At 57.2% G+C, this 12,776-nt stretch overlaps 1 protein-coding gene across 1 annotated transcript; it reads right to left on the reverse strand.

Annotated features, from left to right (window-relative positions):
• Nucleotides 1-651: 651 nt before the first annotated feature.
• A4galt (alpha 1,4-galactosyltransferase (P1PK blood group)) lies at nucleotides 652-12,651 on the reverse strand. Its single transcript, XM_090358267.1, has 3 exons — nucleotides 12,597-12,651; nucleotides 3,652-3,773; nucleotides 652-1,864 (listed from the first exon to the last, which is right to left on the reverse strand). Exon 3 carries the CDS (start codon nucleotides 1,809-1,811, stop codon nucleotides 753-755), a length of 1,059 nt encoding a protein of 352 aa, XP_090214393.1. The 5' UTR covers nucleotides 1,812-1,864; nucleotides 3,652-3,773; nucleotides 12,597-12,651; the 3' UTR covers nucleotides 652-752.
• Between the last annotated feature and the right edge of the window lie 125 nt (nucleotides 12,652-12,776).

Below are 12,776 nucleotides of genomic sequence, written 5' to 3' on the forward strand. Positions count from 1 at the left end.
CCAACAGGGGCTGGGCTTGAGGACAAAGCACTAGACATCAATGAGTCACTTTATTACCATTCTGTTTATACTGAGGAGAGGGTGCCTTTAAGATGAGCCTCCCCAGCCAAAAGAAGGCCTTCCACTGGCCTGTGGGATAAGAGAGCACATGGCTCCCCAGGCCAGCCACTGCCCCCCATCACTGCTCTCCCCAGTTACCTCCCCACCTGTCCTGGAGCTCTTCCCAGAGCCTTGGGTACCGGGCTCATCAGGGCCACCCAGGCAGGGCCTTCCTTTTTTTTTTTTTTCCAGTCCTGGGCTTGAGCTCAGGGCCTGAGCACTGTCCTTGGACTTTCTCAAGGCTAGAGCTCTACCCCTTGAGCCTCAGCACCACTTCTGGCTTTTTTCTAAGTATGTGGTACCGAGGAATGGAGCCCGGGTCTTCATGCATGCCAGGCAAGCACTTTAACCACTAGGCCCAACTCCCGGCCCGGTGCCTTCCTTTCTTAATTAATTTTTTTTTGGTCGATCATGGGGCTTGAACTCAGGGGCCGGGCGCTGTCCCTGAGCACTTTTGCTCCAGGCGCAGTGCTCTACCTCTCTGGGCCACAGAGGCACTTGTGGTTTTCCGGTGGTCCACTGCCCGGGCTGGCTTTGAACCGCGACCCGCAGGTCTCAGCAGCAGCAGCCGGCCATCTGGAGGGCCCCGCGCCCGTCCTCTCCCCGGGGACGGTGGCAGGGCCTGGCCGGCGGGCCTGGCCGGCGGGCGGGGCTCACGAGAACCGCTTCATGGCCTCGTGGGTGGTGGGGCAGTAGCGCGCGTGCAGCTGGGCCAGCAGCGCGTTGGACGTGGCGCGCAGGCGCCGGCCGCGGCTCTTCTCGTTCCACAGGTGGACGGCGTAGCTGGCGTTGAGCAGGCGCGCCAGCTCCCCGGGGCTCACCTCCTCGAAGTACTTCTCCCAGGCCTGCCAGGGGATGGGGTAGAAGGCCTCGCGCGGCAGCGCGGTGACCCCGCGGCAGGCGTGGCTGTCGCGCAGGCTGCGGATGGCGCACCACCTCTTGAAGACGCGGGTGAGCAGCTGGGGGCCCTGGTGGCCCCAGATCCAGCCGTTGTAGTGCGCCACGAAGTCGCGCATGCACAGCGCCAGGAAGTCGTGCCCGCGCTCGAAGGCCAGGAAGGCGCCGTTGAGGACGTAGCGGGACTGGGTGCCCAGCGCGTTGCTGAGGTTGGCGAGGCTGCGCAGCACGATGAAGTCCCAGTCCAGGTAGACGCCGCCGAACTTCCAGAGCAGCGCGATGCGCGCGGCGTCCGACAGCACGGGCAGCGCGTAGGGCCGCCAGCGCCCGCGCCCGGCCGCGTGCCAGGCGGCCAGCGGGGTGCCCCGGAACAGCGCCTCCAGGTCCAGCCGCCGCAGCTGCACGTTGGGGAAGCAGCTGAGCAGCGCGGTGCCCAGGTGCGGGGGCGGCGGGGCGGCGCCGCCCGGCAGCCCCCGCATCAGCACGGCCACGCGGGCCTCGGGGTGCGCCCGCGCCGCCGACTCCACCGAGCACGTGAACAGGAAGCCGGGGTCGGTCCGCTCCGACGTCTCCAGGAAGAAGATGGTGCGGGGGGCCGGGGCGTCGGGGGCGGCGCGCGGGGCGGCGCGCGGGGCGCAGGGCGCGGGGCGCGGCGGGCCGGGGCGCGGCGGGCGCCCGGGCTCCCCCACCGCGCTCCAGTAGACCAGGCCGGACAGGCAGAGCGCCAGCTTCAGGCCGAGGAGGATCCAGGCGCAGACGCGCGGCCCGGGCGGCCCCCGGCGCAGCCGCCGCAGGCAGCCGGGCGGCGCGGACATGGTGGCCCCGGCGCCACGGCAGGAGCGGCCGGCGGGAGCGGGGCCGGGTGGCTCTGCAAGACAGGGGAGCGGCGCTCAGCACCGGGCCCTGGAGGAGCCCTGGAGGAGCCCTCGAGGAGCCCTGGAGGAGCCCAGGGCCGGCCCGTCCCAGCAACGCCCATGTGGGGATCCCGGTGCAAAGCCAGCCTGGGCCCGAGAGTGCCTGAGAGCCTTCTCGCCACTGAACAACCACAAGGTTGAACGTGGAGCTGGGGCTCCAGTGGTAGAGACCCAGCCTCGGGCCCCAAAAGTTAAGGGACCCAGGGTCAAGCCCCACGATCAGCATCCACAAAACGCTGGACTGGAGAGGTGGCACAGGTGCTAGCCGTGAGCAAAATTGAAAATGCAAGGCCCTGAGGTCAAGCCCTAGTACAGACACAAAAAGAAAGAGAAGGAAGAGAGAGAGAGAAGGATGCCGGGAAGAATGAAAAGAGGGAGGGAAGGAAGGAAAGGAGGAAGGGAGGTCCTGACTTTGGCCTAGTGGTAGAGTGCCTGCCTAGCTTGCACAAAGACCAGGGTTCGATTCCTCGGCATTACATACATAGAAAAAGCTGGCAGTGGTGCTGTGGCTCAAGTGGTAGAGCTCTAGCCTTGAGGAAGCCCAAAGACAGTGCTCAGACCCTGAGTTCAAGCCCCAGGACTGGCCAACTTAAAAAAAAAAAGAAAAAAGAAAGGAGGGAGGGAGGGAGGGAAGGAAGGAGCTCACTGCTAAACTACCCTGAGCTGGCACAGCTTCCACAGCCCAGGACCCAGGAGATCTGGGGCCAAGTGGACCCTGGACCCTGGCCAGCTGGCTGCCCTCCAGTTCAATGGGCACATGCTCCCTGCACTCACTGACAAATGGGGGACCATGTGTGGCCTTCAGTGTGCAGCCAGAGCCCAGCAGGGGGTAGGGACTCCCTTCCCCCATGGCACACAGGCCTTGTGCTGGTCCCTGAGGTCTGCCCTCTCCGCCCATGGTCAGAGTCCTGGTCCCTGCACCCTCACTCCATGAAGGCCTGGTGCCCGCACAGTGCAGGCCATTGCAGGCCTGAGGACATTTGGCTTGGTTCTGAGCAGCGGCCACAGGCTCACATTTGGGGTCTGGCCCTGAGCTCCCTGCAGACTCCTTTCCATCAGAAGGAGACAGGAAGTGGTACAACGGGCCACAACCTTGACACAGCCCTTGGGCTGTGTAAAGTCAGTGCTCCCTCAGAGGCCAGCCCTGCCCAGAGCAAGCCTGAGATACAAGGCTCCTGCTGAACTCAGGGCCTCACCCAGGCCAGGCAAGACTCTACACTGAGACACGGAATCTCTCTCACTATGCCGCCCAGACAGCCTGGAATTCACTGTGTAACCCGGATCGGCCCTGAGTCTCAATCCTCCTGCCTCTGCCTCCCACATGCCGGGATTACAGCCATGAACAACCAACCACCCCTGACTAATGTATATAGTTATACATGGGGTTCTGTCCCTGGCAGGAGACTTTCTCAGCATTTCATGCACCCCTGGGGGCTGAGCATGCTCTCTTCCATCTTATAGATGAGGAGAAAAGACTATACATTACGTGACAGGTCACACAGCAGTACCCAGCAAGGTATCCATGCGCTCAACCCCCCCACCATGACCCCTCTTCCCACCTGGCCTTCTCCATGCCCTGGCTACACTCAGCCCCCTGCTACCCGAGGAAACAGCTGAGGCCATTTCTACCCTAGGGGTCAGGTAACGTGGGTATGAAAGGATTGGGAGGACTGAGCCCAGCATGGGAACTTAGTGCCATGGCTGGCACGCTGAGGGCAGGGGGCACTGGTTGGGAACTTACCAGCCTGGGCAGCCCATGTCAGGAGGTGAGGTTGGGTGGCTGGAAGGCCTCCTGAAGACACAGCCTCGCTCAGGGGCTGACCTCTGCTGGCGGGAACGTGGCCCCTCTGCGCGCCAGTCCACCTGCAAGAGATGGCAAGCACAGAGGTGGGTGCCCCACCAGCTCTTGATGGACTTTCTCATGGGTGAGTCATATGGGGACACTAGAAATACACCTCAGAGTTGGGCAAAGAGGCTCAGGGGCAGAGCCATCGGTGTTCAGCTACTCTGAGGCAGAAATAAGGAGGATCGTGGTCAGAAGCCAGCCTGGGTATGATCCCAGGCTGCATGGAAGTCTACACGTATTATTTCTGCACACAAAGTGTTTATCTGAAAAGTTACTAAAGCAAAAAAGGGTTACAGCCATGACTCACACGAGAGACTCCTGCCTAACAAGTGAGAGCCCTGAGATCAAATCCCAGTACTGACAGAAAGATAATCCCTGCAAACAAGTCGTGGGAGTCTCTGTGTGGACCCACCCTGCGTGATATGAGGCCTAGCTGCCCCACCCTCCCACGCCACACTTTGCCCCTGACTCTTCTACCCAGCACCCCAGCACAGCCATGTCTGTCTCCTGGGCCTTTCTCAGACTTCACACTGTAGCCTCAGGATGGTGGCACCTGCCACTCCCCCTGCTTGGAACATTGTCCCCACAGGGTGCATTCTCACTTTTGAGCCATCCCTGCTCCTCTCTTCATCCCATCTCCCCCTCACCTCTGAGCCCTCTCCTATTGTTTATTCACTGGAGCATCTAGTCTGGTACAGTGCCTTTTATTCATTTGTTTTGATCCTGCGTTTGGAACAGAAGGGAAACCTAGGCTTGCTTTGAGTTCTCTTGTGGTTTGGTCAGTCTGCAGGAGAGCGCCTGGCTTCTGACATGAAGTCAGACCAACAGCGAAGGAAGCTGGCTGCCAGTGGCTCACGCCTGTAAATCCTAGCTGCTCGCGAGGTTGAGACAGGAAAATCCCAATTTGAAATTAGTCCTGGCATGAAAGTCTGGGAGATTCTTTTCTCCAATTAACCACCTAAACACCAGAGGTGGGGATGTGGCTCAAGTGGTAGAGAGTTAGCCTTGAGTGAAAAAGCTCAGGGAGGCTGGGAGCATGCCCTAGGGGTAGAGTGCCTGTCTAGCATGCACGAAGCCCTGGGTTCGATTCTTCAGTACCACATACATAAAAAAAGCTGGAAGTGATGCTGTGGCTCAAGTGGTAGAACACAAGCCTTGAGAAAGCTCAAGGACAGTGTCCAGGCCCTGAGTTCAAGCCTCATGACTGGCACTAAGTAAATAAATAGGGAAAGAGCAAGGCAGGAAACATGGTCAGGGAACATGGACTAACTTAGAACAGAGACTCAGTAGCCAGCAAATCAAGGACCAAGGGCCAGGAGGGAAAATAAGAGGGGCTGGTGGGTGATAAGCTGGGTAAAACCAAACTGCACTCGGGGCTCCTGTGTTCTGCTTAGGTGGAGAGGCTGTTTTGGTTAAAAATGTTTTCAATCCATTGTGAGCCACCCTGCTGGGTGGATAGATAAGTGGAGGGACAGGACAGCCAGACACAGAACTCTGGCTGCTTGGGACCCTGTAGCACTGGATCAAAGGTGGTGTATAGGGGTGGGGAGTTTGGCCTAGTGGTAGAGTGCTGGCCTAGCATGCACGAAGACCTGGGCTGGATTCCTTGGTATCACACGCCTAGAAAAGGCCAGAAGTGGTGCTGTGGATCAAGTGGTAGAGCTCAAGCCCTGAGTTCAAGCCTCGGGATGGAAAAAAAAAAGTGGCATATCCTCCATGGGGGCAGAGGGCGCCACCAACCATGCCTTACCACATCGGGGCGCGTGCCAGACTCAGGTCCCGTGCCAGACTCAGGTCCCACCATATTTGGTGTGGAAGCCCAAGACCCAAGATTAGAAACACTGTACAAGGCCAGGTTGGCCACAGCCCAATTCCCGAGTGATCTCAGACCCAAAGCACGCTCGCAGCCCCCTCTCAGGTCCTCTGACCGTCCACGCCTGGGCCCCGTCAGCCAGCCTCACAGGCCTGAGGAGGCTGGAGAGCATCCGGTCAGCACGCTTACGTGTCATGGCGTCACCTCCTGCCCTCAGTCCATCCAACGCTCCCACTGCCGGGAGTCAAGAGAAAGACATACTTTATTTCTGGATAGAAGATGCTGCCCATAAACGTGTTCTGGTTCTGCAAGGCAATGTATAACTGGTCTGTGATGGTACGATTAGATATGACTTCGATGTTGGTATAGAAAAACAAGAACGAACAGCAAGTGTATGAGAAGGATGAGCAAACAAGAGAGGAAAGACTGGGCATGCACTAGATAGGAAAGCAAGCCATAAATAATGAAAGCGATGTTGCCTTGCATGTTGATTAGTCAGATCAATAAAGCAAAAGAAATCTCAGAAAGAACAAGGAACTTGAACTTGCAATCAAGTTGCAACTCTGCAGTTTAGACTAGGCCTTTAAATCTCAGATCCTGGCTTACTGCGGTGCCTCAGCAGGGTCAAAACAGGTTGGGTATGTTCTTGAGATCATATCCCAGGATAAACTCCAAATGTAAATAAGAAATCCCATAAAAGTACTGAATAAAACATGGGCAGATTACTTATAAATAGGGGTTGGGAAAGTTTTCCTAATCATATCTCAATTCCAGAAACTATTAAAACATTTAAAAAAAAAAACAAAAAAACAAGCTGGGCATGGTGGCTCCTGCTGTCGTCCAACTCAGGAGATCTGAGGATGGAGCTTCAAAGCCAGCCAGGGCACTAAAGTCCAGGAGACCCTTATGTCCAATTAACCACCAGAAAACCGGAAGTGGCGCCGTGGCCCCAGAGGTAGGGTGGTAACCTTGAGCTGAAGAGCTCGGGGACAGTGCCCAGGCCAAGAGTTCAAGCCCCACGACTGACAAGAAAAAAGAAAAGCTGGGTGCTGATGCTAGCTACTCAGGAGGCCAAGATCAGCTTGCAGCAGGCCCTGGGGAAGACAAACCCACCGGATTCCATGCTCAATTAACCAGCAGAAGTCAGGCTGGAGGTATGGCTCAAGTGGTAGCATTCTAGCCATGAGTGAAATGACCAGGAGGAGAGGAAGGTCCTGAGTTCAAGCTCCCGCCACCTCCCCTGCAATGCCATCCAGGTTCCAATGCCATCAAGAAAGACAGCTCAAGTGGTAGAGTGCTAGCCTTGAGAAAGCCCAAGGACGGTACCCTGAGTTCAAGCCCCAGGACTGGCAAAAAACATTACTATGAAAGGAGATGGGGACAGGGCAACACCCACTTGTGCCAGATAGGACCACCCTTAAAGCAAGCGTGCCACTGCCACGACCAGGGGCTTTTCTCGTAAGAGAAATGCCAACCAAAATATTGAGATACTAGCTACTTGAGAGGCTGAGATCTGAGGTTGGTGGTTCAAAGCCAGCTTGGGTACGAAAGTTCATGAGACTATTATCTTCACTGGAACACTGGAAGTGATGCTGTGGTTCAAGTGTAGAACACTAGCCTTGAGCTGAAGAGCTCAGGGACAGCGCCCAGGCCCAGAGTTCAAGCCCTGGGACTGACAAAAAATAGATAGATGATAGATAGATAGATAGATAGATAGATGATAGATAGATAGATAGATAGATAGATAGATAGATAGATGATAGATAGATAGATAGGGAAAGAGAGATATATAGAATAGCATTGCTCACCTAAGCAGACTTGCCAAATGCCAAACCCCTGCTGACACATTTTCTAGCCAGGTGGCATTAGGTGGGTTGTGTCATCATGTGGAGGGCAGGGTCCAATGACACCATTCAGCAGCTGCCAGGATCCCATGGGTATTTCACTGCACCTCTCTTTACATCTGTCCTACACCTGTGCAAGGCCACACATCTGCATGGCCACTGTTAAGGTTAGAAACCCCAAGGACGCTCCCCCCCTCCCGCAAAAAAAGAACAAAACAAACAAACAAACAAGGTCTTGGGGTGTGTGTGTGTGTGTGTGTGTGTGTGTGTGTGTGTGCACTGAGCCTTGACCTGAGGGTCTGGACCCTGACCATTAGCTTTTTCACTCAGGGCTTGAGCCACAGCTCCACTTTTCCTTTTTGCTGGTTAAATGGAGATAAAAGTCTTCAGGTCTTTCCTGCCCAGCTCAGTTTGAAACACGATTCCCAGATCGCAGCCTCCTCAGTAGCTAGGATCACAAGAGAGCCACCGGTGTGGGCCCCAAGGTCTGCCTCTCTCTTCTCTCTCCCTCTCTCTCCCTCCCTCCCTCTCTCTCTCTCTCTCCCTTTCTTTCTTTCATGCACTTGGGCTTTCTCAAGGTTAGACCTCTAACACTTGAGCCACAGCACCACTTCCAGCTTCTTCTGTGTATGTGGTATGGAGGAAACAAACCCAGGGCTTCATGCATGCTAGGGAAACACTCTACCACTGGGCCAAGCTCCTGGCCCCAAGGTCTTTCTTGATGAGGCTGTAGATCAACCACAAAGGTCAGGGCTAAGTGACAATGTCAGCCTGAACTCCGGAGCTCGGGGGCCAGCAGCCCTACCACCTGAGGATCCACGCACACTCTTGCAGCCAGTCAAAGGACCGCTATCTCTCCCACAAGGCCAAGATCAAACATAACTCAGAGACAGGAATGCTGAGTACACTGCAAGCCATGGGCCTAGAGGGGGAAGAACCCTGCCTCACCACCCATGGCTCCCGCAGAAGGCCTTGTGCTTTCAGGCCCGTGTTTGCCAGGCAGAGCCTTTCACCTCGTCCCCTCACCCCATCCTGGCACGGGGCACTCGAGTCTGCATTGCACCGAAGATCACGCTGTCGCAGTTGGCCAATGTGACATTACTCATTCTGACTTCCTTCTTTTCTGTGCCTACGCATAAGGCCTTGAACTCAAGGTCCTCACATGGTCATTTGGCTTTTTTTTTGGCCAATCCTGGGCTTGAACTCAGGGCCTGGGCACTGTCCTTGGACACTTTTTGCTCAAGACGAGCACTCTACCACTTGAGCCACAGCACCACTTCCGGCCTTTGTTCTGGTTTTCTAGGGATTAATTGGAGATAAGAGTCTCTTGGACTTTAGTGCCTGGGTTGGCTTTGAACCACAGTACTCAGATCTCAGCTCCTGAGGAGCTAGGATGACAGGCGTGAGCCACCCCATTAGACTCACTTCCAGTCAACCACAAAAATGGGCAAGTAGAGCTGCGGCTCAAGTGCTAGAGCACCAACCTGAGCCCAACACCAAGGGACAATATCTAGCCCCGTGTTCAAGCTCCAGTTCTAACACACACACCCCACCCCAGGGCCAGCCAGGGTGGAGGGGTGTGTCCTGGGCTGGGGGCTGGGTGTTGCTGTGAATGCCAAGAAGCAGCTCTGTGCCATCTTCACTAGCTACGGTGGGACTCTCAGTGGAAAGGAGGGAGGAGGGCTTCGGGTGTGGCAGCTCCGGGGCTCCGTGGACAGACATCCCCAACTCAGGAGGCCACCACAGAATCCCCTGGGAAGGAACAAATGAGGCTATGGACCCCAAGAAACTGGAGGTGGCAGGATTTTGTCCCTATATCTGGAATAAAGATTTCTAGCTTTTCACTCAAGAAAAAGCAAACACGGATGCTTTTTCGGTCTTCCGCTTGCTTATCACCCACATCTCCCATCGTCAGCTGAGATCTGCAGAAGACTCTGGGGTGCGGGCTCTGGCCAGGATGGCAGGGCACTGCCGAAGTCCTGCAGGCAACTCCACATTTCTGGACACCCCTGGACACACAGGGGCCGATCCAGGGGGGCCCCAGAATAGAGGAAGGGTCACTTCTTCCCACAATAGAAATGGAGCCGCAGAGAGGGACGCTCTGGCCTCAGGCTGCCCCTCCTCCCCACAGCGTGACAAGGAGGCGCTCACACCTGCTTCCTGCCAGGGAGGAGGACGCAGGGGAGCTGGCAGGTAAACAGCACATCCAGGTGCAGCTGGCATGAGAGCTGAGAGTGCCCAGGGAGCTGGGTCACAGAGTTCATTTTGTTCTTCCCGGAGGCTCCCCGGCAAAAGCCAACCCTCAGGACCTTCCCAGGGTCCTCTGTCCGGTCCTCCCAGGACCACAGTCTCTGCAGCTGACCTGTCCTCTCTCCTCTCTCCTCTGGTCTCAGCTAGAACGTACGTGTGTGCGTGTGTGTGTGTGTGTGTGTGTGTGTGTGTGTGTGTGTGTGTGCACGGGCATGCTCAGGCTTGGGCTGAACTCAGGGCCTTGGTGCCCTTTCAGAGTTTTTTCACCCAAGGCTCTCGCTCTACCAGTTGAACCACAGCTCCAATCCCAACTTTTTGGAAGTTCATTGGAGATTTCTGCCCAGGCTGTGGCTTTGAACCATGATCCTCAGATCTTATCGTCCTGAGTAGCTGGGATCAGAGGCGTGAGCTGCCAGCACCTGGCACAGCTGGCCTCTTTCAGACTGTTTCAGTCCACTGATGATTGCAGCTAAATCTCCATCACAGAAAAGCACACACAAGGAAAATATTTTTCCAAAATCCACTTGCTCTTTAAATACATACCCACACTCCACAGTAGCAAAAAAGCAAAGCAAAGTAAATGATAATAGGAAATTATCTTAGCCCCAGAGACAAGGGTAAGTCTCTCCGGGATGAGTTCAAACTCAGTAACACAGAGCTCCGAGCTATTTATGCTAATTCATTCAGTGATTTTCATTTCTAGGAAACATGAAGAAATTCACTGTCAGCCGGGGGAAATGTGTCACCCTTCCTCCATAGCACTGGTAGAACAATCTAGAAGTTGGTCCATACTAACAGACTTGTTCCTGTCCCCCCACCCCAGTCCAGCCACGTATAAATGTATGCAAAGCTTCAATGTGACATTATCTGGAAGAAAATATAGATCTATTTTTTGGGGGAGGGAGGTGTCATGGGGCTTGAACTCTGGGCCTGGGTGCTGTCTTAGAGTTCTTCAACTCAAGGCTACTGCCCTACACCAGGGCCTGGGTGTTGTCCTTGAGCTCTTCAGCTCAAGGCCACTGCCCTACCCTTGAGCCCTAGCCCCACTTCCTGTTTTCTAGTTATTAATTGGAGATAAGAATCTCACAGCTTTGTAGTCCCTGGGCTGGCTTTGAACCTCGATCCTCAGATCTTAGCGCCCTGAGTAGTTAGGATTACAGGCGTGAGCCACCAGGCCTGGCTGAAAATATCTATCTTTAAAAGCCAGAAAATGCAGGGCCGCTCCTGACTGTAATATTTGGATGCCACCTTAGAATTCTACTAGCAAAAGGGCTAGCCCAAATCCAGGCACCAGTGACTCATGCCTGCAATCCTAGCTACTCAGGAAGTTGAGGTCTGAGGGTTGCATCCTGGGAAGAAAAGTCCATCTGGTTCCATCTCCAATTTGCCAGCAAAAAGTTGACCAGGAGGCATGGCTCAAGTGGTAGAGTGAAAAAAAAGGCAAGCAAGAGTCCCAATACCAGCACTTGTGCCTGTCCCCCACCCCCTGCCCAACCCACCCCCTCTCACCCCACCATCAGAACAGGGAGCCAGCTGCTCCACTAGGACTGGAATGGAGGAGATAAACCTTCCCTCCTTCCCTTCTAGCCAGGTGGGCATTGCAATGCCGGCAGCCACAGGTCTGGGTGGACACCCACAAATCCAACCCATGCTTGAGGCCACCCCTGCTGGCTCAGAACCTCCAAAATGATCATTCCTGCCTGAGGGGGGGGGGCAGACAGATGCCCATTTCAGAACCTTTAGACCCTGGGAGCCAAGGTCCATCAGAAACCAGAGCAGAGAACTGCGGGGGTCAGTCAAGCCCGGGAGGGCCTGGGAAGCCAAATCCGTGAGCAGGGGTGTGTGTGCGTGTCTGTCTGTCTGTGTCTGTGTGTCTGCGTGTCTGTGTCTGTGTGTCTGTGTCTGTGTGTCTGCGTGTCTGTGTCTGAGTGTCTGTGTGTCTGCGTGTCTGTCTGTCTGCGTGTCTGTGTCTGAGTGTCTGCGTGTCTGTGTGTCTGCGTGTCTGTGTCTGTGTGTCTGTGTCTGAGTGTCTGCGTGTCTGTGTGTCTGCGTGTCTGCGTGTCTGTGTCTGCGTGTCCGTGTCTGCGTGTCTGTGTCTGCGTGTCTGTGTCTGCGTGTCTGCGTGTCTGTCTGTGTCTGCGTGTCTGTGTCTGTGTGTCTGCGTGTCTGTCTGTGTCTGTGTGTCTGTGTGTCTGTGTCTGCGTGTCTGTCTGTGTCTGTGTGTCTGTGTCTGTGTCTGTGTGTCTGCGTGTCCGCGCGCGCGCCTGTGCGCTCCCCGGTGCCGCCGCTGCTCGGCTGTCCCTGCGGTGCGGGCAGTGTGGGTGCCGGGCCGTGGCGCTCGGGCGGGAAGCCCGAGCCTCCCCCAGCCCCGCAGCGCACGCCCGCGGCCTCCCCCGCGCGTGGGGAGGCGGGAAGGCTCAGGCGCCGCCGAGCCTCTCCTCCCCATCCATCACAGGGGAGCCGAGTTCAAGCCCCGGGACCGGCGCGCTAAAGAAGAAAGAAAACCATTTCTCCCGAGTGTCTCAGCCCTGGGCGCAGTCAGGGCGGCGGGTCTGGAGACCCCGAGGCCGGGGTGGGGCGGCGGCGGGCGCCGGGCCGTCCGAGGGAGGGCCGGGGAAGAGCGGAGGCTCCGGCTCCCCGCGGCTCCCCTGCGCCCCAGCCCGCACCTCTCCCGGAGGCCCTGCCCGGGCTCTCCAGCCGCCCCAGCCCGCGCCCACCGCGCCCGACCGCCCGTCCTGCATCCCCGGACGCCCGCGGTCGCCGGGCGGGTGCGCCCCGGCTTCTGGTCCGGCCCGGCGCGGAGCCCAGCCGCCCGGCTCAACTTTGCGGGGAGCGAAGTTGGGGCGGAGGCCGCGCCGCGCACGAACGCGGGAACAGGTGTCCCCGGCCGGGCGCCCCGGGATCGAGACCCCCCACTCGGCGGCCCCAGGTACCTCCACGTCCCGCGGTGGCCGGCCGGCTGCGGATGGCGGCCGCGGCGGGAGGAGGCCGGGGCCAGGGCCGGAGCCCCGGGGCGGGGACAGCCCCGCCCCGCCCCGCCCCGCCCCACGGGACCCGCACCCCGCCGCGTCCTGCTCCCGGCCCGCAGCCCCGTCACGGCGCGCGCCCCGCGC

This window comes from Megascapheus bottae, chromosome 2 (genome assembly GCF_031878675.1).
Source record: "Megascapheus bottae isolate mThoBot1 chromosome 2, mThoBot2.hap1, whole genome shotgun sequence".
NCBI classification, from domain to species: Eukaryota; Metazoa; Chordata; class Mammalia; order Rodentia; family Geomyidae; genus Megascapheus; species Megascapheus bottae.

Bases quoted from the DNA above. Each gene is read 5' to 3' on its own strand.
- A4galt (XM_090358267.1), bottom strand. From the start codon at position 1,811: ATGTCCGCGCCGCCCGGCTGCCTGCGGCGGCTGCGCCGGGGGCCGCCC.